Source organism: Phascolarctos cinereus, unplaced genomic scaffold, assembly GCF_003287225.1.
Source record: "Phascolarctos cinereus isolate Bilbo 61053 unplaced genomic scaffold, phaCin_HiC Scaffold_726;HRSCAF=1367, whole genome shotgun sequence".
Classification (NCBI taxonomy): domain Eukaryota; kingdom Metazoa; phylum Chordata; class Mammalia; order Diprotodontia; family Phascolarctidae; genus Phascolarctos; species Phascolarctos cinereus.
Genome location: NW_027556098.1, coordinates 48,884,149 through 48,905,271, shown reverse-complemented (window position 1 = coordinate 48,905,271; position 21,123 = coordinate 48,884,149). Strand labels below are relative to the sequence as shown.

Below are 21,123 nucleotides of genomic sequence, written 5' to 3'. Positions count from 1 at the left end.
GCTTGTATTTTTTCAAAAGCTTTTCCTGCATCTATTGAGACAAACATACGATTTCTGTTGGTTTTCTTATTGATACAGTCAATTAAGGTGATAGTTTTTTAAGATTCATTAATTTATTTATTTTTAGTTTTCAACATTCACTTCCACAAGATTTTGAGTTCCAAATTTTCTCCCCATCTTATCCCTCCCCCGACTTCAAGACAGCAAGAATACCCTTTCTTCCTCCCTTCTATCTCTCCTCCCCTTTTCTTATTCCTTTTCTCTTCTATTTTCCTGTAGGGCAGGATAGATTTCTGTACTCCATTGCCTGTATGTCTTATTTCCCAGTTGCATGTGAAGATAATTTTTTAACATTTGTTTTTAAAACTTTCAGTTCCAAATTCTCTCCTTTCCTCTCTCCCCACCCACCCTCACCATGGTCACAGACTTTTCCTATTGGTCTTCTAAGTTATCTTTGGCATTTGTGGGTTGAGAAGTCTGGAAACCACCACAGCTGACAGTAATTCAGTCCCCTGAGGCCTGCTCCAGGTTTGCTGAGGCCTGGTGTTTGTTTGTGCACCCAAGCTGAACTGCCTTTCTCTCCCAGCCCAGCACAATGGACCTTTCTAATCAAGCATCCAGGTTGTCTTGGGCTGGAAACTTGTTTCACTCTGTCTTTTTGTGGGTTCTGCTGCTCTGAAATTTGTGTAGAGCCATTTTTTGCAGGTATTTAGAGGGATTTGGGGGATAGCTCAAGCAAGTCACTGCTTTTACTCCACCATCTTGCTGATAGTTTTCCTATAATGTATGGTCCTTGAGATATATTGCTATAATCTCCTTGCCAGTTATTTTATTTAAAATTTTTGCAACAATATATATTAGAGAAATTGGTTTACAATTTTCTTTCTCCATTTTCACGCTCCCTGGCTTAGGGATAAGTACCATATTTTTATCATAAAAGGAATTTGGTAATACTCCTTCTTTCCCTAGTTTTCCAAATAGTTTATAAGGTATTAGGATTAATGGGTTGTTTTTTTAAATGCTTAGTAGAATTATGAATCCACCTGGTCCTGGGGATTTTTTCTCAAGGAGTTCATTGATGACTTCAATTCCTTTTTCTAAAATAGGGTTATTTAAACATTCTGTTTCCTCTTCTGTTAATCTGTGCAATTTATATTTCAGTAAATATTCATTCATTTCACTTAGATTGTCAGATTTATTGGCATCTAATTAGGCAAAATAGCTCTCAATAATTGCTTTAATTTCCTTTTCATTGATAGTTAATTCATCTTTTTCATTTTCGATACTGGCAGTTTGGTTTTCTTCTCTTCTTTTTAAAATTAAATTAACCAATGGTTTATCTATTTTATTGCTTTTTAAAAATAAAACCTAATTCTAGTTTTATTTATTCATTCAATGATTTTCTTACTTTGAATTTTGTTAATCTATCCTTTGGTTTCAGGATTACTAATTTGGTGTTCAATTGGAGATTTTTAATTTATTCTCTTTCTTGCCTTTTTTTTTTTAGTTGCATGCCCAATTCACTGATCTGCTCTTTCTCTATTTTATTGATGTAAGCATTTAAAGGTATGCTTACCCTCCAAGTACTGCTTTGGCTACATTCCATAATCTTTGGTATGTTGCCTCATTGTTGTCATTTTCTTTAATGAAAATTGATTGTTTCTATGATTTTTTCTTTGACTCAATCATTCTTTAGGATTAGATTATTTGGTTTTCAAATAATTTTTAATCTATCTTTTCATGCCTCCTTATTGAATGTAATTTTTATTGCAATATGAGCTGAAAAAAGGTGCATTTAATATTTCTGCTTTTCTCCATTTGATTGTGAGATTTTTAATGCCTTAATGCATGATCAATTTTTGTGTAGGTGCCCTCTACTGCTGAAGAAAAAGCAAAATTTTTTATATTCACATTCAATTTTTTTCATAGGTCCATCACATCAAACTTTTCTAAAATTCTATACTCCTCCTTTACTTCTTTCTCATTTATTTTTGGTTAGATTTATCTAGTTCTGAAAGGGGAAAGTTGAGGTTCCCCACTAGTATAGTTTTATTGTCTATTTCCTCCTGTAACTCATTTAACTTCTCCTTTAAAAATTTAGATGCTATACCATTTGGCATCATACATATGTGTATACAATATATATAGTATCAACATTACTTCATTGTCTGTTACCTTTTAGCAAGGTATAGTTTCCATCCTTATCGCTTTTAATTGGATCTATTTTTGCTTTTGCTTTATTGGAAATGATGATTGCTACTCGTGCTTTTTTTTTAACTTCAGCTAAACTATAATAGACAGTGCTTCAGACTCTTTAATTCTTTGCTTTATTCTGTGTCTCTCTAAGTATGTTTCCTGTAAACAATATATTGTAGGGTTCTGTTTTTTAATTCATTCTGCTATTGGCTTTCATTTTATGGGTGAATTCATCCCATTCACATTTATGCTAATGACAACTATTTCACTCCATATTATTTTTCCCTTGTTTATCCTCTCTCTTTCTTACCTTTCACCCTGTCCTTCCCCACAAGTGTTTTTACTTCTGACCACCACCTCCCCTAATCTACCTTCCCTTCTTGCCAATCCTCCCTTCCCATCACTTTATACTTCCCTTTAGGGTAAGATAGATTTCGATATCCACACTGTCTTCTACCTCTCTATTTTCCTTTCTACTGTATTAGCTCTTTTGTATCTCTTTTATGTGAGAAATCTTACCACATTCTATCTCTCTTTTCTCCCTTCAACCAGTACAATCTTCTTTTTCTCCACTTAATTTTTTTTTTTGGCTATCATCCCATCATAGTCAACTCACACTCACACCCTCCATCTATGTATACTTCTATTAACTGTCTTATAGTAATAAGGTTCTTAAGAGTTTCAAGTATCATCTTGCCATATAGAAATATAGAGTTTAACCCTATTGAATCTCCTATGTTTTCTCTTTCCTGTTTATCTTTTTATGTTTCCCTTGAGTCTTGTATTTGAAGATCAAATTTTTTTGTTCAGTTCTGGTCTTTTAATTAGGAATGCTTGAAAGTCTTCTACTTCATTTAATATTCATTCCCCCACTGAAGGATCAGTTTTTCTGAGTAGATTCTTGGTTGTAATCTTAGCTACTTTGCCTTCCAGAATATCATATTCCAAGCCCTCTATTCCTTTAATGTAGAAGCTGCTGAATCCTGTGTAATCTTGGCTGTGGCTCCACGATGTTTAAATTATTTATTTCTGGCTGCTTGCATTATTTTCTCATTGACCTGATAATTCTGGAATGTGGCTATAATATTTCTTGGAGTTTTCATTTTGAGATCTCTTTCAGGAAGTAATTACTGGATTCTTCCATTAACTATTTTACACTCTGATTCTAGGATATCAGGGCAATTTTCCTTACCATTTCTTGAAATATGATGTCCAGTCTCTCTCTCTTTTTTTTTTATCAGAGCTTTCAGGTAGTCCAATATTTCTTAAATTATCTCTCCTTGATCTATTTTTCACGTCAGTTGTTTTTCCAATGAGAAATTTTCACTTTTTCTTCTAATTTTTTTCATTTTTTGATTTTGTTTTATCATTTCTTAATGTCTGATGGAATTACTAGATTCTACTTGCCCAATATTAATTTCTTGGGAATGATTTTCTCCAGTTAGCTTTTGTACCTCCTTTACAATTCTATTTTTAGTGAGTTGTTTGATGAATTTGTATATATCTTTATCCACTTTGGTGCTCCTCTTACCAAGTTGTTTAGTCATTTTTCATGATTCTTTTGCATTACTCTCATTTCTTTTTCCATTTTTCTTTTACTTTTCTTATTTGCTTTTTTAAAATCCTTTTTGAGCTCTTCTAGGAGTTTTTTTGGGGGCTGAGAGCAGTTCACATTTTCCTTGAGGCTTTGCATGTAGTTCTTCTGATATTGTTGTCTTCTAAGTTGTGCCTTGATCTTCTGACACCACAGTAACTTTCTACAGTCAGGTTATTATTATTATTATTGCCAATTTTTCTGCCTATTTTGTGACTTTTAAAGTTGAGCTCTGCTCCAGGATGAAGAGAACACAGTTCCAAGCTTCTTGCACCAGGGTTTGGGGACTTGTTGCCAGCTTGCATTGTGCCTCAGGGTCTAGGTGCTGGTTTGCACTGCTCTGCAGGAGGTCTCCCTGTTGGCTGGCTCTGGGACTATGGTTTTGCTACTGGTCTGTTCTAAGGGCAGTGTCTCACTGTTGGTCTGCTTCAGACACCCTGAAGTGTAGCCTGCCATCGACTTGCTCAGGAACCACACTCCCCTCCAACCCCATTGAGTTAGACATTTCCTGCTGACCTTCCAAGGTGTTCTAGGATGGTAAGCTGCTTCATTGCTCCAAAATTAGTTCTGAGGCATTACTGCAAGGTAGTTTGGAGGGGAATTTGGGAGGGTTCAGGTGAGTTCCTGCTTCACTCCCCCGTCATGGCACTGGGAAGTCAATGATTAATACTTTTTAAAATAGTTTGAGATTTGGTACTGCTAGGTCACTTTCCTTAACATTTTTTTCATTGATTTCCTTGATACTCTTTACCCATTATTCTTCCAGATGAATTTTTTTTCTAGCTATATAAATTTTTTTGGTTTGATCAGTATGACACTGAATAAGTAAGTTAATTAAGGTAAAATTTTCAATTTTTGTTACATTGAGCAATTAGTGTCTATCCATGAGCAATTAATATTTTTCCAATTGTTTATAGCTGTCTTAATTTGTGTAAAATTATTTTTAAAATTTTGTTCACATGGTTCCTCAATTTGAATTGGTATAGAATCCCAAGTATTTTACATTGTCCGCAGTTATTTTAACTGGAGGTTCTTTTTCTTCTTCCTGCTGGATTTTCTTGGGAAGACATAAAAATGCTGATGACTTATGTGGTTTTATTTTATATCCTGCTACTTTGCTGAACTTGTTAATTGTTTCAACTAGTTTTTTAGTCAATTCTCTAAGTGTACCATCATATTATCTACAAAGAGTGATAGTTTTGATTCCTCATTGACTATTCTAATTCCTTCAAGTTCTTTTTCTTCTCTTATTGCTATAGGTAGCATTTCAAATACAATATTGAGTAATAGTGGTGATAATGGGCATTCTTGCTTCACACATGATTTTATTGGGAAGGTTTCTAGTTTATCCCCATTACAGATAATGCTTGCTGATGGTTTTAGATAGATACTTATCATTTTCATGAAAGTGCCGCTAATTCTGAAGCCTTGTAGCATTTTTAATAGAATAGGTGTTATATTTTGTCAAAAGCTTTTTCTGCATCTATTGAGATAATCATATAATATCTGTTGGTTTTGTTGTTGATGTGGTAGATTATGTTGATTTTCCTAGTGGTGAACCAGCCCTATGTTTCTTGTATAAAGCCCAACTGGTCGTAGTGTATAATCTTTGTGACATATTACTGTAATCTCCTTGTTAGTATTTTATTAAAATTCTTTGAAACAATATATATTGGGGAAATTGTTCTATAGCTTTCTTTCTCTGATTTTTTCTCTTCTTGGTTTAGGTATCAGCACCATATTTGTGTCATAAAAGGAATTTCATTCTTTGCCTATTTTCCAAAAATTTTATATAGTATTGGAATTAATTGTTCTATCAATGTTTGGCAGAATTCCCTTGTGAATCTCTCTGCAGATTTTTTCTTAGGGGCACATTTTTGGCTTGTTTACTTTCTTCTAAGACAAGGTTATGTAAGTATTTTTTCCCCTTGTTTGTTAATCTAGGTAGTTTATATTTTTTAAAATATTCATTAATTCCACTTAGATTGTCAGTTTCACTGGCATATAATTGGGCAAAATAGCCCTTAAGATTGTTTTAATTATATCTTCATTTTTGATATTGTTACTTGTTTTCTTCTTTCTTTTTTAATTAAACTAACCAATAGTTTATCTATTTCCCCCCATAAAACCAGCTCCTAGCTTCATTTATTAGTTCAATGGTTTTCTTACTTTCAGTTTTGTTAATCTCTCTTATGATTTTCAGGATTTTCAATTTAATGTTTGATTGAGGATTTTTAATTTGTTCTTTTTTTTAGTATTTTCAGTTGCTTGCCAAAATCATTGACATGTTCTTTCTTTTATTAATATATGCATTTAGAGATATTAAATTTCCCTTCAGTACTGCTTTGGGTAAATTATGTAAATTTTGGTATGTTGCCTCATTATTTTCTTTAATGAAATTATTGATTGTTTTTATGATTTCTTCTTTGACACACTCATTCTTTATGATTGTTATTTAGTTTCATATATATGTATATATATATGTATGTATGCATGTATGTATGTGTATGTATATATATATATATATATATATATATATATATATATATATATATATATATATATATATATATATATTTCCCTGTCCCTTTATCAATGTAATTTTTTTTACATTATAGTCTGAAAAGGTTGCATTTAATATTTATGCTTTTTGGTCCTCCATTCCTTTCTCTCACCCTCCCTCCATCCATTCAGGTGCTAAGTATTGTTGATTTGAGCTTTGTAAAATCTCTTATCTATGCCCCCTTCTCTATTTTGACAAGGCCACCACCCTTTTACAGGTTTTCATCATCACATGCTTAGACTATTGTGATAGCTTGCTGGTGGACCTTCTTGCCACAAATCTCTGTCCACTCCAGTCCATCCTTTAATTAGGTGCCAAAGTAATCTTCTTAAAATACAGATCTGACCATTTCACCATTCCACTCAAAAACTCTAGAGACTCCCTATCACCTTGAGGATCAAACATGAAGTCCTCTGCATGGTGTTCAGAATCCTTTATAACCTGTACCTCCTACCTCTCCACTCTTCTTACTTTGCACCTTCCCCACACAAATGTGTTTTCTGCAGTACAAGGATATTGGTCTACTTCCTATTCCTCACACAAGATACTCCATCCCCTAACTCAAGGAATTTTTACTTACTGTCTCTGATGCTGGAATTTCTGGAATTCCTTCAAGTCTTGGCCGAAATTCTCACCTTCTATGCAAGGAGACTTTCCTGACACCCTTAATGCTTAGTTTTTTCTCTACTGATTATTTCCCACTTATATGTATCTTGTTTGTATGTAGTTCTTTGCATGTTGTACTACCATTAGACTGTAAGCTTCTGGAGAGCAAAGATAATCTTTTATCTTTCTTTGTACCTCCAACACTTAACACAGTGTCTGGCTCAGAGTAGGTGGTGCATAATAAATGCTTGTTAACTGATTGACTGTAGCAAATGAAAAGATAACTAAAAGGAAGCCAAACTTGAGGTAATTTTAAAACCACTGAAGGTCCTGTTGAATAGATAATGAAAAATATCTCCATCCTCATATTAGAGATGCAGGGAACTACTAGGACTTCTAGAACATGACAGAATATAGATGTAATCACTGTATCTGATGCTTTTGCTTAATTGTTTTTCTTTGTTACAAGGGAAGGTGCAACGGAGGTAAAAATGGGAGCTTCTTTCTAAAAATAGCTGTTATAAACATGTTTCCAATAGAATACGTATTTTTAAATGAATTGTGGGAAAACACCAGCATTGTTATCCCTAAATCTTATAGCCACCAACAAAATTCTCAATATTTTACCTCATAAGTATAGCTCAAAAATGAGTGAAGTGTGATATCTACAAATTACTAATTTTTGTATATTTGTTTCAATAAGCACAAAAGTAAAACCATAGTACATATTTTTTAAATGTCTAAATTGTTAATATAGGTGATAATTTATTGGTCTTTATAGATTTATCATATGAAGCAGCCAGGAGATCAACCTGGACAAGTCATAGTCACCCTACACAGTCAAAAGGTAGGGTTTTTTTCCCACTCTCATGTGGATTTGAATCTTTGTGCTTCAGGTCCATAGCATCATTTAAATAACTGGAGATTTCTTAAGTCTATTCATGTTTTAAAATGACCTCCCTAATTCCTCTCTATTACTTTCTATGATTTCTATATTTTAATATCACAGTAGATAGATAAAAAAGTATTATGTGTCAGGAACTCTACTAAGCACTGGGACACAATTAAAAGCAAGTGAAACAGTCTCTACCCTCATGGAGATTACATTTCAATGGGGTAAAACATTACACAGAGGAGCGATGGAAAGAGATAGGGAAGTGACACACTTGGGTACGATGTGGCAGTCTAGGAGATAGCAGTGGAGCCTGAAAAAAGTCAAGATGAGAGAAAGGCATTGAACTGAAATTGAAATTGAATGACTGAAATCCCCTCCAAAATGAGAATGAGCCATGAAAGTGTAGAGAAAAACTCTAAGGCAGGGATTTCCCAGGGTGGTGATGTGGCAATAAAGAAAATCTTCATCAGAGATTTCTTTCTATATTTATCTCTATTTTCTTTAGTGATATATGGCAATAACTTAGTACCTTAATATTCACAACTGTGGTTTTGATCATTTGAGTTTAGCGGAGGAATTTATCATGAGAAAGTCAGAATGTGGTTCTCAGGCATAAAATATAGGTAATTATCTTTTTTTTTCTCCAGTTACTCAGCCATCTTCTTCAACAGTTCCCAAAACAGAAGACCAGCGTCCCCAGTTAGGTATGTTTCAGTATCTTAGAACCTGGGTGTCTTTGAAAATGTAAGCAACTTCAAGAGAAGACTAATAACTTGCATACCTACTTTATGAATATTATTTCCATAAACTAAAGATAGTCCATTAAGCCTACTTTTGTGTTGTGAATTAAATAAATATTTCAGATACATAGAACAAGCAAAAAATTACAAGGAAAGTTACAAGCAAAAAATTCCAAGTTTCCCAAAAGTAGTACAATCTTAAATAGTTTGTTAATAGTTTTAATCCCGTAACTACACCAAAGTTTTGTAATGCAATTCCAAGTTACCAGAAACAAATTTAAAAAAGAAAAATCACACATGCTTTAAGAGTCTCAAATTGCTATAGAACTTTGAGAGGCATCATGGTTAATGACCAGACCTTGACAATGAACCATGATATATTTATCTTTGTATGTTCCCTATTATCTAGCACAGTGATCTGTCCCCAGTGGGTATATAATATTTGTTTACTAACTGAACTATTTATCAAAAAGTCATGTTTGTGTCATATTCTTTGTTTTCTTCTTTTCATTTTTGGCATAGATCCGTATCAGATTCTTGGACCAACAAGTAGCCGTCTTGCAAATCCTGGTAAGATGCTGGTGCTACTTTTGTCTCTCAGTACAAGAATCAGAATTTATGTGTTACAAGGGACTTCAGAAGCAAACATATACCCATTATAACATCCTCAACAAGTGGTTGTCCAGCCTTTCTTTGAAGAATTCTAAGGAGGGAGAAAATACCTTATCTTGAGGCAGTCCATAGAACTTTTAGACAGTTCTATTGTTAAGGAAGTTTTTCTAGGCAATGACTCTAAATTTGCCTTTTTGAAATTTTTACCTATTTGGGTTCTGCTTGCCGGAACCAAACGAAACAAATCTAATTGGTCATCCACATGACAACTCTTTAAACAACACAGCTATCATCACTCCTTGATTTTCTTTTCTCCAGATTAATCATACCCAGATCTTTCTTCCAATCCTCATTTGGTGGGGACTGAAGATTCACTCCCATCCTGGTTGCCCTCTTCTCAGCGCTTTTCACTTTAGCTGGGTATAGTATAGAAGACTTTCAGATATTTCTGATGAAAATACTAGAGCCAACTAGAAAATTTGCCATTCCTGTAGGAATCATAAGAAGTCATAAGAGATTAAAAAAAGTTTGCTATTTCTTTCTCCAGCTTATTTTTATAGATGAGGAAACTGAAGCAAACAGGGTTAAGTGACTTGCCTAGGATCACACACCCAGTAAGTGTCTGAGGCCAGATTTGAACTCAGAAAGATGAGTCTTCCTGACTGGGGGCCCAGCACTCTATCCACTGTGTCATGTAGCTGCCCCTTATTGTTATAACAATAAGACAAGAAAAGTAAATTGAAGGAATGAAAAGAAGAAACAAGGAAAGAAAACATTTGCCTTTTGTTAATGACATGATGTGTTACTTAGAAAATCCAAGAAAGTCAACTAAAAATTAATTGAAACACTACCTGCAACAAAGTTTCAGGATATAAAATAAGCCCACACCAATCATTAGCATTTCTGTTTATTACCAACAAAATTCAACAGGAAGAAAGAGAAATTCCATTTAAAATAATTTTAGATAGTATCAAATATTTTACTCTACTTGCCAAAGCACACACAGAAGCTATATGAATAGAAATAAAAATGATCTTAATCATTGGAGAAATATTAATTGCTCATGGGCAGGCCAAGCCAATATAACAAAAAGACAATACTACCTCATTCAGTGCCATATCAAACGAAGTACCAAAAAATTGCTTTATATAATTAGAAAAAGAATAACAAAATTCATTTGGAGAAATAAAAAGTAACAAATGTCAAAGGAATCAATAAAAAAAAATGGGAAGGAAGTGGACCTAGCACTACCAGATATCAAACTATATTACAAACCTATAATTTGAATTGAGTTGTCATCAAAATAATTTGGTACACATAAGAAATAGAGGTTGATCAGTAGAACAGGTTAGGGATACAGAAGCAAATACAGTAATCTAGTGTTTGGTAAATCCACAGATCCCAACTATTAAAGGCAGAACTCTTATTTGATAAAAAAAAAAATTGAGGAAAACTAGAAAGTAGTTTGCCAGAAACTAGACACAGAGCAAGATCTCACAGAATATACCAAGATAAGTTCAAAATTGGCATATGATTTAGATATAAAGAGGGATAACATAAGCAGATTGGTGAAGCAGGGAAAAAATTACTTGTTGGATCCATGGCTAGGGGAAGAGTTTATGACCTAATAAGAGGTTAATGAGAAGTAAAATAGATAAAATTTCGATTATGTCAAACTCAAGTTTTCACAGAAGCAAAACCAATGCAGCTAAAATTAGAAGAAAAGAAGGAAATGGGGGGGGGAATCTTTGTAGCAAGTTTCTTTATAAAGATTTCATTTTTAAATATATTGGGGTCTGAGTCAAATTACAAGATAAGCTCCATTTCCCAAATGATGAATGGTCAAAAGGAAGGAATAAGCAGTTTTTAGATGAAAAAGTTCAAGCTATCAATAGTCATATAAAAATGCTCTAAATCACTAATAATTAGAAAAGCACACATTAAAACAATTTTGAAGTGCCACCTTATACCCATCAGATTGGCTAAAATGACAAAAAGGGAACATGACAGAGGATGAACTGGATATGGGAAAAACAAGTATTTTGATGCACTGTTGGTGGAGCTGTCCACTACTCCAACCATTGTGGAAAGCAATTTAAAACTGTGCTCCAAAGGCAATTAAACTGTGCATACCCTTTGAACCAACATTACTGAAACTAGGGCTATACCTCAAAGAGATCAAAGAAAGAGGAAAAGGACTCACTGTACAAAAATATTTATAATAGTTCTTTTTGCGATGGCAAAGCATTAGAAACTAGTGGATTGCTCATCAATTGGGGAATGACTAAAATTAATGCCATATGAATGTGATTATCCTGTAAGAAATGATGAAGGGAATGGTTTCAGAAGGCTTGTATGAATTGTATGGTGTAAAGTAAACTGAACAGAACCAGGAGATCAATCTACACAGTAGTAATAATATTGTAAAGATAGTCAACTTTAAAAAATTTAGTAACTCTGATCAACACAATCAACACAACCACAATTCCAAAAGCCTCATGATTAAACATGCTATCCTTTTCAACAGAGAATTGATTAACTCAGAGGGCATACTGAATTGAAGTATATTGTTTTTCATCTTTCTTTTTCTTGCCTTTTTTGGGGGGCAATGAGGGTACTGGCTAATACAGAAATTTGTAATAAGATTTGTTTTCCTTGCCTTTTATATGGTAGGGAAGATGGTAGGGATGAGGAGAGAATTTAGAACTAAAAAACAATAAAAGGTCTCTGTGTTTAAAAAAAGAAAGAAAAAGGAAAGAAAAAATTTCAAGTACAGTTGCTAAACTTTGAACGTAATTGCATAGTAGCAATTATATGGTCAATTCATTAAAAAACCAAGGGAACCACAACTGTATAGATCTGAGTAAGGGGTCCTCCCTCTAGGTGTTCACTTATAGTTGAATTTTTAATTGCATTTACCATCTTTGCTCTGGGCAGCTAGGTGGCACAGTGGATAGAATGCTGTGCCTGTAGTCAAGAAGACTAATCTTCCTGAGTTCAAATCTGGCTTTAGACACTTACTAGCTGTGTGACCCTGGGCAAGTCACTTAACCCTGTTTGCCTTAGTTTCCTCAAATGTAAAATGAGCTGGAGAAAGAAATTGCAAACCACTCCAATATCTTTGCCAAGGTAACCCCCAAATTCATTAAGAGTTGGACACAACTCTAAAACTATTGAACAACAAATCTCTGTTCTCTATATTTATCACTATCTCTCTTTGCTTAGGAAGACTACTTACAATGATTCATTGTTTTACAGGTTTTGGGGTAGGGCTGGGGAATTTGGGCCTTTTAAATATAACACAATCAGCATTACAATAAAAGAGGAATTTTTTTTTATTTTCATATATTTGGTTAAATACTATGAATGATGATATGATTTGAAAAAAAAACTTTTTCCCCCTAAAATTTCCTATTTTAACTAGTTTATTTTTGGTTCTTGGGAAAGTTTTTATTTCTGCGATGTAACAAAACATCATATTAGAATATGTTATATCAGAATTCATGTTGTTTAAATATATTTATTAGAATTATATTAGAATTTACTGCCATTAAATTTTATTTGCAAATTTTAAGAGTTTGGTTTCTTAAATCTTACTTTCATTTTTTTGTTTTGACTGATTTTATTGGATACAACAAAAATAGAATTATGTAATTATTGCTATTTACATTTTTTCAGCTTTTCTTACAAAAATAGAAAACAATGAGGACTTTGAAATGTCAAGCCTTTACAAATATATTTTAAAGTGCACTTCCAATCAGTTAAGCATCTGTTAAGTGCTTTCTATGGTATGATCATGATTCTAAATATAAGAATACAAATGCAAAGAATGAAACAAAATAACAACTAAATATATAAGCGTATACAGAATAGTTATAAAGAGAAAAAAAAACCAGTTAGGTAGTTAGGGAAGGAAGGCATGGGCAGTTAAGGAGGATTAGGAAAGATTTCATGTAGAAGATTGTACTTGAGCCATATATTGAAGGCAGAGATACATTATATGATTCAAGGTACTTTTCATACATAGGAGAATGGAGAGTACAGGGCACAGAGAAAAGAGATGGAATGTTATATGTGAGGAACATAGAATGGGCCAGTTGGCTATATTCTTAAGTACAGAATGTGGAATAATATGTGATGAGGCTAGAAAGATAGATTAGGAAATGCCTGCAAAGCTAGACAGAGTAATTTATATTTGATCCTTGAGGCTAAAGGGAGACATGGTATTTTATTCAGGAGAAGAGGGACATGGTCAGATCTAAACTTTAGGTTGTCAGCTCTATGAATGATAGACTAGAATGTGAAGAGGTTTGAGACAGGAAAACCAATTAAGGAGATATTGCAATACTCTAATAAGGAGATGATAAGAACCTGAACTAACCTGGTTTCTATGTGAGTAGAGAGATAGGATCAGATATAAGATGTGTTGTGGAAGGAAAACCTGAAAAATTTGAGAACTGATTGACTATGTAAGATAGAATGAGGCAACAAGGATGATGTAAAGATTACGAATCTGGAAGACTGAAAAATAATGGTACTTCTAACACAATTAGAGAAGTTTAGGAGAAAGTTGGATTTGGGGAAAAAAATTAAGTTCCATTTTAGTCAAAACTTTGGTCAACAGTCTAAACATTATCTAACAAGGAGTTCTCTCAGCTTCATAAGAGGTTTGAATAAAGTAGATCAGCATGAATGTCAACAAAAAGAGCCAATGGTAGAATGTTTCTATTTTTTAAGTGACTTAATCTCATCGATTTCTCCCTTCCCCCCTCCTACTCCAGGGAGTGGACAGATACAGCTTTGGCAGTTCCTTCTGGAGCTTCTATCTGACAGCTCAAATTCCAACTGCATCACTTGGGAAGGCACCAATGGAGAATTCAAGATGACAGACCCTGATGAAGTTGCCCGTCGCTGGGGAGAACGCAAAAGCAAGCCGAACATGAACTATGATAAGCTTAGTCGTGCATTACGTTACTACTATGACAAAAACATTATGACTAAAGTTCATGGCAAGCGTTATGCTTATAAATTTGACTTCCATGGAATTGCTCAGGCATTGCAGCCCCATCCTCCTGAATCTTCTTTGTACAAGTATCCATCAGACCTCCCTTATATGGGCTCCTATCACGCTCATCCTCAGAAGATGAACTTTGTTGCTCCTCATCCTCCTGCTTTGCCTGTGACATCTTCCAGTTTCTTCTCTGCCCCTAACCCATACTGGAATTCATCAACTGGAAGTATCTACCCCAATACCAGGCTTCCAGCCAGCCATATGCCTTCCCATTTGGGGACTTACTACTAAAGAAAAAATGACATTCCTCTACATTATAAAATTTCCCATTGAGTTTTTATAAAGTCTGCTAGAGAGAACATGAATCAAAAGTGGAATGAAAGGAATGAAAAAGGTTGACTATATTTCAGGCTGGGGGTGAGTGTGGGAGGTGGAGAAAGAGATCAAACAGTCCTTTAGGGATAGGTAATTAATAAAATTAATACTTAAAAAAGCAAAGATTATGCTAAAATGTAATATGGAACAATCATGAAAGACAATGTAAGTTGAAGCATGAAGTGATCATGATCAAAAGAAATGTGGCTTTAATAAGTTTATAAGCTCCAGTGTAAAGTTTGGTATCCACATGCTAACTGGGACTATACTACAATATTAGGATAATACAATATTGATCTAACATACAATATATGAATTCATTTTTAAAACTCTGCCTGTATTTAAAATAGAAATATATATATACATATATAGTGTGTGTGTATATATGAATTTATACACATACTTACACACAGATTCAGACTGGTTTATTGTAGAAGCCAATGTGTGGAATACAATGGCACTTTCTATTTTGATTAAAATCAAGATGGAGGGCTATCAGCTATTTCAAACTGTGAAGAATCCTCATCATTTCAAATTTTTATGATCCAAAGAGTAGGACTGAGAATGTGTATAAAAGACAAGTGTATGATTGTAGAAAAAGAATCTGCATCTGCAACAGGACATTAGTGAGGAGCAGAAGAAGAGAGCAACAAAGAGTGAGGAAAGAAACAAGTAGAAACTGAAAATGTTAACATTGGACTTTGGAGAATGATTTGTTAGGATATGAGATAAAACATTATCAGTGTTACGTCATCCCTAGTATACAGAGAGGACACTGCTAATCTTGAAGGGGAAAGTAGTGTGAAATTCAGAAATCAGATTGCACATCATTTTTTAAAGTTTTTTTTTTAACTGGAATTATCTGATATTTAGAAGAAACAGTCAGGACCTCATCATTATCTTGGGGCATAAGGTAAGAGACAGCCTTGTTGACTGTCATTATCAGAAATCACATCGATGTTTTGGTTAAGTGGGCATCACTTTTCCTTTTTGAGTCACAAATGCTGTGCGTTTGTAAGAATGAAGTATACAAGTCAGTGGGTTTTTTCCTCTTTATTACATAATAATTATATAACTTATGCATTTATACACTACGAGTTGATCTCGGCCAACCAAAGACAACCATACACACGTGCGTACATACACACACACACATACGTGCACACATGTGTGCACTCATGCACACACACACACACAATGGATAATCAGAAATATCGTGGCCTTGAATTTTAACTCAGTATGCTTAATGTTTACAATATGAAGTTATTAATACTTAGAATGCAGAGTGTACATAATAAAATAAGCTTGGGCTGCCTTGATGATTCTTATTTATATAGTTGTCTGCATTTTTAGTCACCAACTTTCTTCATCATGATAATTGGTTAAAAATGTTAATCTTCATATTTGTCCCTTAAGAAAGTGAGAGATAAATAGAGGACTCAAATGCTTTTTGACTGAAATCATATCACAATTCAATCCTTACAATAATTTTATGCCCCATAACTGTGAAAATTTTGACCAAATTCTTCCTATCTGTTCCTATGCTGCTAGCATGTTCATAATCTCCTCTCTAGAGTAGTAGGAAAAAGGAAAGAGAAGTCTGAAACTGAGGAATGATTTTTTGAAACAAAAATTTCAGTTCTGTCTCCATCACAAATCTCTACATGGTTCTTAATATAATCATAAAGTGTTAACTGAACCATGAAAAACCTGCTGCACTTAAAGAAACTATATCATTATTAGTAAATAAAATGTGTTACAAAAAACCCCATTATTCCTCAGTTTATAACAGTAGGGGGCAACATCTTAATGTGTTATTTGGCTTTTTCCATTGATTGAAATGAGCTGATTACCTCCGTCTTTTATACCACAGCAATTTAGGAACCAGAGTTCAGGCTTTAGAAACCTCTAACCTCATATTTATTAGTAGCTGTGCTCAGTAGACACTGTTTCCAAGATCCAGTATACCAATGGACTTGTGATTACACCAATGTGAGTATTTCCACATTGTATTTGCTGGTCCTCTTCAATATCCTCACTTATATTTACCATAGAGTATCAACCCTTGTGTAAAGTAGGGAGAGAGGGGAAAGGGAGGTGGGAAGCAAGACTGGTGAGATCTCTCAGTTCTCTAGTAAATTCAACTTATCTTGACTTGTGTGAAGAGTAAACCCTGAACACAATGCATAATTGGGCTATTTCATAGTAGTTCCAGAGCTACTCATAGACTTTGTGAGGTCTTTCACCATAAGGAAAACTTAGTTGTCAGACCTGTTTGCTGTGAAGTCTTGGCAATAATTCCTAAAGATTACATAGGATCATAGCCTCCACCATCATATTTGTATTGAAAATAACTCCATTCTGCTCTAGCTTGTACCTTGATCCTATATCATTAAAAAAAAACCAAACTAACAACAAGGGATATGAAAACTGTACCACTGAAAAGGGTTGATCACTTACTATGTCAGAAAAACAAGTCAGATGTGCCTGCATTCTGCATATAGTTGTAAATTGTACTCTCCTGGTAATTCAGCGCCAATATTTCAAGACCATTTCATAAGCAAAACAATAAAAACAAAATAAGATCAAATTCAATTTTACAAATGTTTTAAGTTTCCTGACTACATACCCCCCACCAAATTATTTGCCAAGTTTGATGTAAATACGAGCAATGATGCAGCATTTTTGAAGACCTTGATAATGCATGTCCTCAATAAATAACCCTTTATCCCTGCTTTTAAAATAATTTCTTCACCTATTTATGTCATGTTCAAATGTCAAATTGTTTCTCAGTATTTTATTTTTTCATTTCAAATCCCCTAGGAATTGATTTGAGATTCTTACATGATCATTGGAAGCTTAAAAATTTTTTTTTCCTATTGCCTTTTTCCAGAAGCATCTGTTTGTGTTGGTTTCCTGGACAATTGATCATTGCTAGAAAGATTCCTCTTTTGCTGTCTTAAGTGGTGTTTTCATTTCTCTATCTAAACAAATCCTTATTTATTCTAAAATGTCATTGAACATTAAATTTATTCTTGCCTAATTGTAGGACAGATAAAGTATTTCAATTTGTGATGGAGTGATTTCGAAGAGTCTGGCACAATTAGATCTTTCTCTAAACTGCTAGCACACTTCTACACAATTTGATAGTACCTGTCATCTTGAAGTGTGTGGGCTATAATAAAGCTTTCTTTTTATCTAAAAAATAACATTTAAATATGAAATATAATCATATGCTTAGGCTTCTGATAAATGGGTGCTATTGAGGGGAAAGTAATGTTCATTGTCTTGTTGTCAGCAAAACTTCCACTTAAATCTTGGAAATACCATAGCATGGATTTGCTAGAAAATTATCAGTGTATAGAAAACAAAATGTGCTAACCTAAAACTTTTCTACTTTTGATTTGGAATCATAACCCTGGGAAAAAGAGATTCTAATATATATATATATATATATATATATATTTTGTGTGTGTGTGTGTGTGTGTGTGTGTGTGTGTGTGTGTGTATTTAGGCAATTGAGGTTAAGTGACTTACCCAAGGCCACAAAACTAGTAAGTGTCAAGTGTTTGGTCTGAGGTCGGATTTGAACTCAGGTCCTCCTGACTTCAGGGCTGATGCTCTATCCACTGTGCCACCTAGCTGCCCCTACAATATATTTCTCTAACCATATCTAAACAGTAGCCATTCTTATGATTGTCTTTTGAGACCTCAGAAAGCTTCTCTTTCACTTTGTTCTTTCACCTAGCTATTCACTATGTCCTGACACTTGGGGTTCTGGTGTAAGAAGGAAAAAATCTCACCAGTAAAATTATCCCTTAACTCCTGACAATGATAAAATATTGTTTTTAGAAATTCGGTTTTCCAGCCATCTGCACCATTAGAATGAAGTCATAAGAACTCATATAAAGAGGCTAAGAATTTTGAACTACTCAAATGTACTTTGTAAGTTCAAAATTGTTTTTTTTTCTGAATGTTACTCTAAAATATCTAGTCCAAATAATTTAAAAACAATATAAAGTAAGACTCACCAAACAAACAGTTGAAAATTCATAGTTATTTATATTACAGAGGAGGAAAATGTTATGTTATATTCTTTCTTTTATGCTATGTTCAAGTATTTATATGTCAGTTGTAGGACTACATATATTATATGATAAGTATTTTAGGTAATGATAGTGAGGAAATGCATAGTTGCTATATGAAAATGATGCAGCAGGGAAAAGGTTCTATTACATTGCCTTGGGAAATATAAACATATAAAAATACTTATCACAAAGCACTGTAGTTGGCAGGTGGTCAAGGCCATACTCATTCATTCAAATATTATCTTCTCCTTGAATTCAAAATAATTTATCAAGTACATATTTTATATGTTATCAGCAATGCACAGAGCTGAAGACATTGTATGAGAAGCATGGTCCCTACTCTTAAGGAATTTGCAGTCAAATTGTGGAAATGTACATACCTGGATTTTAGTAAAGCTTTTGTCAATCTCTCCAGCTGTCCAACATTTAAGTGGATTAAGAATTGGTTGAATTATAGGAGCCTAGTGTAATAGTCAATGAATTGCTATTCAATCCCAGGAGATACATCTGACTGGTGGATCTGTCCTTGTTCCTATTCTGTGCAAAAATTTTCTCAGTGATTTGGATTAAGGTATATGTGTGTCATGCTTTTCAAATTTATAGATGCCACAAATCTAGTAGTAGAGTAATAGTAAACAAAATATAGCATACAAAGGGCTAGTAAGCAAAGAACAAATTCAGACTGGGCCAAATATCTAAGAAGATGAAAATAAATAGGCATAAACATAAATGAATGTACTTCAATTTAAAAAAAATAATTTGCAAGCATGTGTAAAACACTGACATAAATGGAGATAACTAATTAAAAAGATATTAATTACTCATGATTGATTTACATAAATATAAAAATGATGATATTTGTAAATTAATTTGCTTTTTGATGTTATACCAATTAAATTACTGAAAAGATATTTTCTAGAATTAGACAAAAATTAATTTGGAAGAAAAAAGCATAGATTCTCAAGGTAAATATTTTTTAAATGTATGAAAGCAGAGAACATGACAATACAAAACTCAACCTACATTGCAAAGTAGTAGCCAACAAAATTATTAATTATTTGGTATTGGTGGAGCCAAAATGGCAGAGTAGCAGAAAGAAGTACAATGAGATGTTTTTCAAAACTAGTCCAAGTAGATGTAGAAATTGCACCAGATCAAAGCCTGATGGGTAAATCTAAGAAAAAGTCATAGTGAGTCCTTTTTTCCAGCCCAGATCCATACAGGAAGACTGCTAGAAAAGATTATAGACACTGGGGGACTATTGGACTGTCCAGCAGTTTGTAGCATGACGAGCTATAGTACAGGAAGAAGCTGTACCCCACAGCCAGAGAAAGTCCTGGACTTTTACCAGGGCACTGTAACTCATACAGGTGCAGGAACAGGTCCCAACTGACATCTTAGTCATTCACAACTCAATTCCAGGTCACAAATACAGGGACAGACCTGTGCCAGGGATGGCCTTCTGGAGTAAGGTGTAATTGTAGGCCTTTGGACAGTATACTGAGAAAGAAGCAAGTTCAGAAGCAAACAGCAGCTACATTGCTTAAAGTCCAGGAACAGTCTCAGTTTCAACTTCTAGCCCACTCTAAAACCTGTAGCAGAATCATCAGGGTTGTCATCCCAGGTCAAAGAGGAATCTGTAATTCTCTCACTCTGTACCAGCAGAATTTCCCAACTGTCTAAAGTGGCTAACTCCAGCAGCAGTCTACAGTGGCTCAGATCCAAAACCGGGTTAGCGACCTGCAGAGACCATAATAGAATGGGTAGGGGGTGGGAATGGGTGGGGACATCACACTTAGCCCTGGAACTGACCATGTTGGGAGAGCTGATAAATTATGCATCTTCAGCCTGAGCTGTCACTGAGATACTAAATACTATAATGCTCAGTATCCCAAGATTTTAAGAAATGTTAGAAGCAAACTGTTTATATATCTTCAAACCAGAGGACAAGGTAGAAATAGAATATTTTAGTAATCTATTCAAATAAATCCTAAAATGAACATTGCAAGGTCAAAGAAAAAAGTACTGTAATCAGTCAGAAAGAAAGAGTTCAGTTACTAAGGAGGCACAGTTAGGATCACACACATTTTAACAGTCATCATTATGAAGGAGTGGAAAGTTTAGAATACAGTCTTGTAGATGGCAAAGGATATAGGCTTACAACCAAGAATAACTTGCCTAGCAAAAACTGGGTAAGTCTAACTGCAGCAAGGTCGATTTGGATTTATCACACTCACCAGGTAGGTAATCCCTCAGCTTGCCATTTGATCCATTGCCAAATTCAATCTCGTAATCCCAAGGGATATGTTTAGATATTTTCTTCCTAATGGATACAATTACAGCCTCCTCATTAATTAATTAGTTTGAACCTCCACTATATAGTTCCTAAACATTCCTTATTTAACGAATTGTAGGAACCTCCATTTCTAATAATAACTACCCA

The 21,123-nt window shown here is 34.1% G+C and overlaps 1 protein-coding gene across 4 annotated transcripts in view; it reads left to right on the top strand.

Moving 5' to 3' along the window:
- The window catches only part of ERG (ETS transcription factor ERG), a 172,438-nt gene extending 155,251 nt beyond the window's left edge, over positions 1–17,187 (top strand). For all 4 annotated transcript variants that reach the window (XM_078146531.1, XM_020995837.2, XM_078146530.1 and 1 more), the window contains exons 7-10: positions 7,741–7,806; positions 8,502–8,558; positions 9,117–9,164; positions 13,988–17,187. In XM_078146531.1, the coding sequence (XP_078002657.1) occupies positions 7,741–7,806; positions 8,502–8,558; positions 9,117–9,164; positions 13,988–14,508 (692 nt within the window). In that variant the 3' untranslated portion in view covers positions 14,509–17,187. The remainder of the gene's footprint in view (positions 1–7,740; positions 7,807–8,501; positions 8,559–9,116; positions 9,165–13,987) is intronic.
- The last annotated feature ends 3,936 nt before the right edge of the window (positions 17,188–21,123 follow it).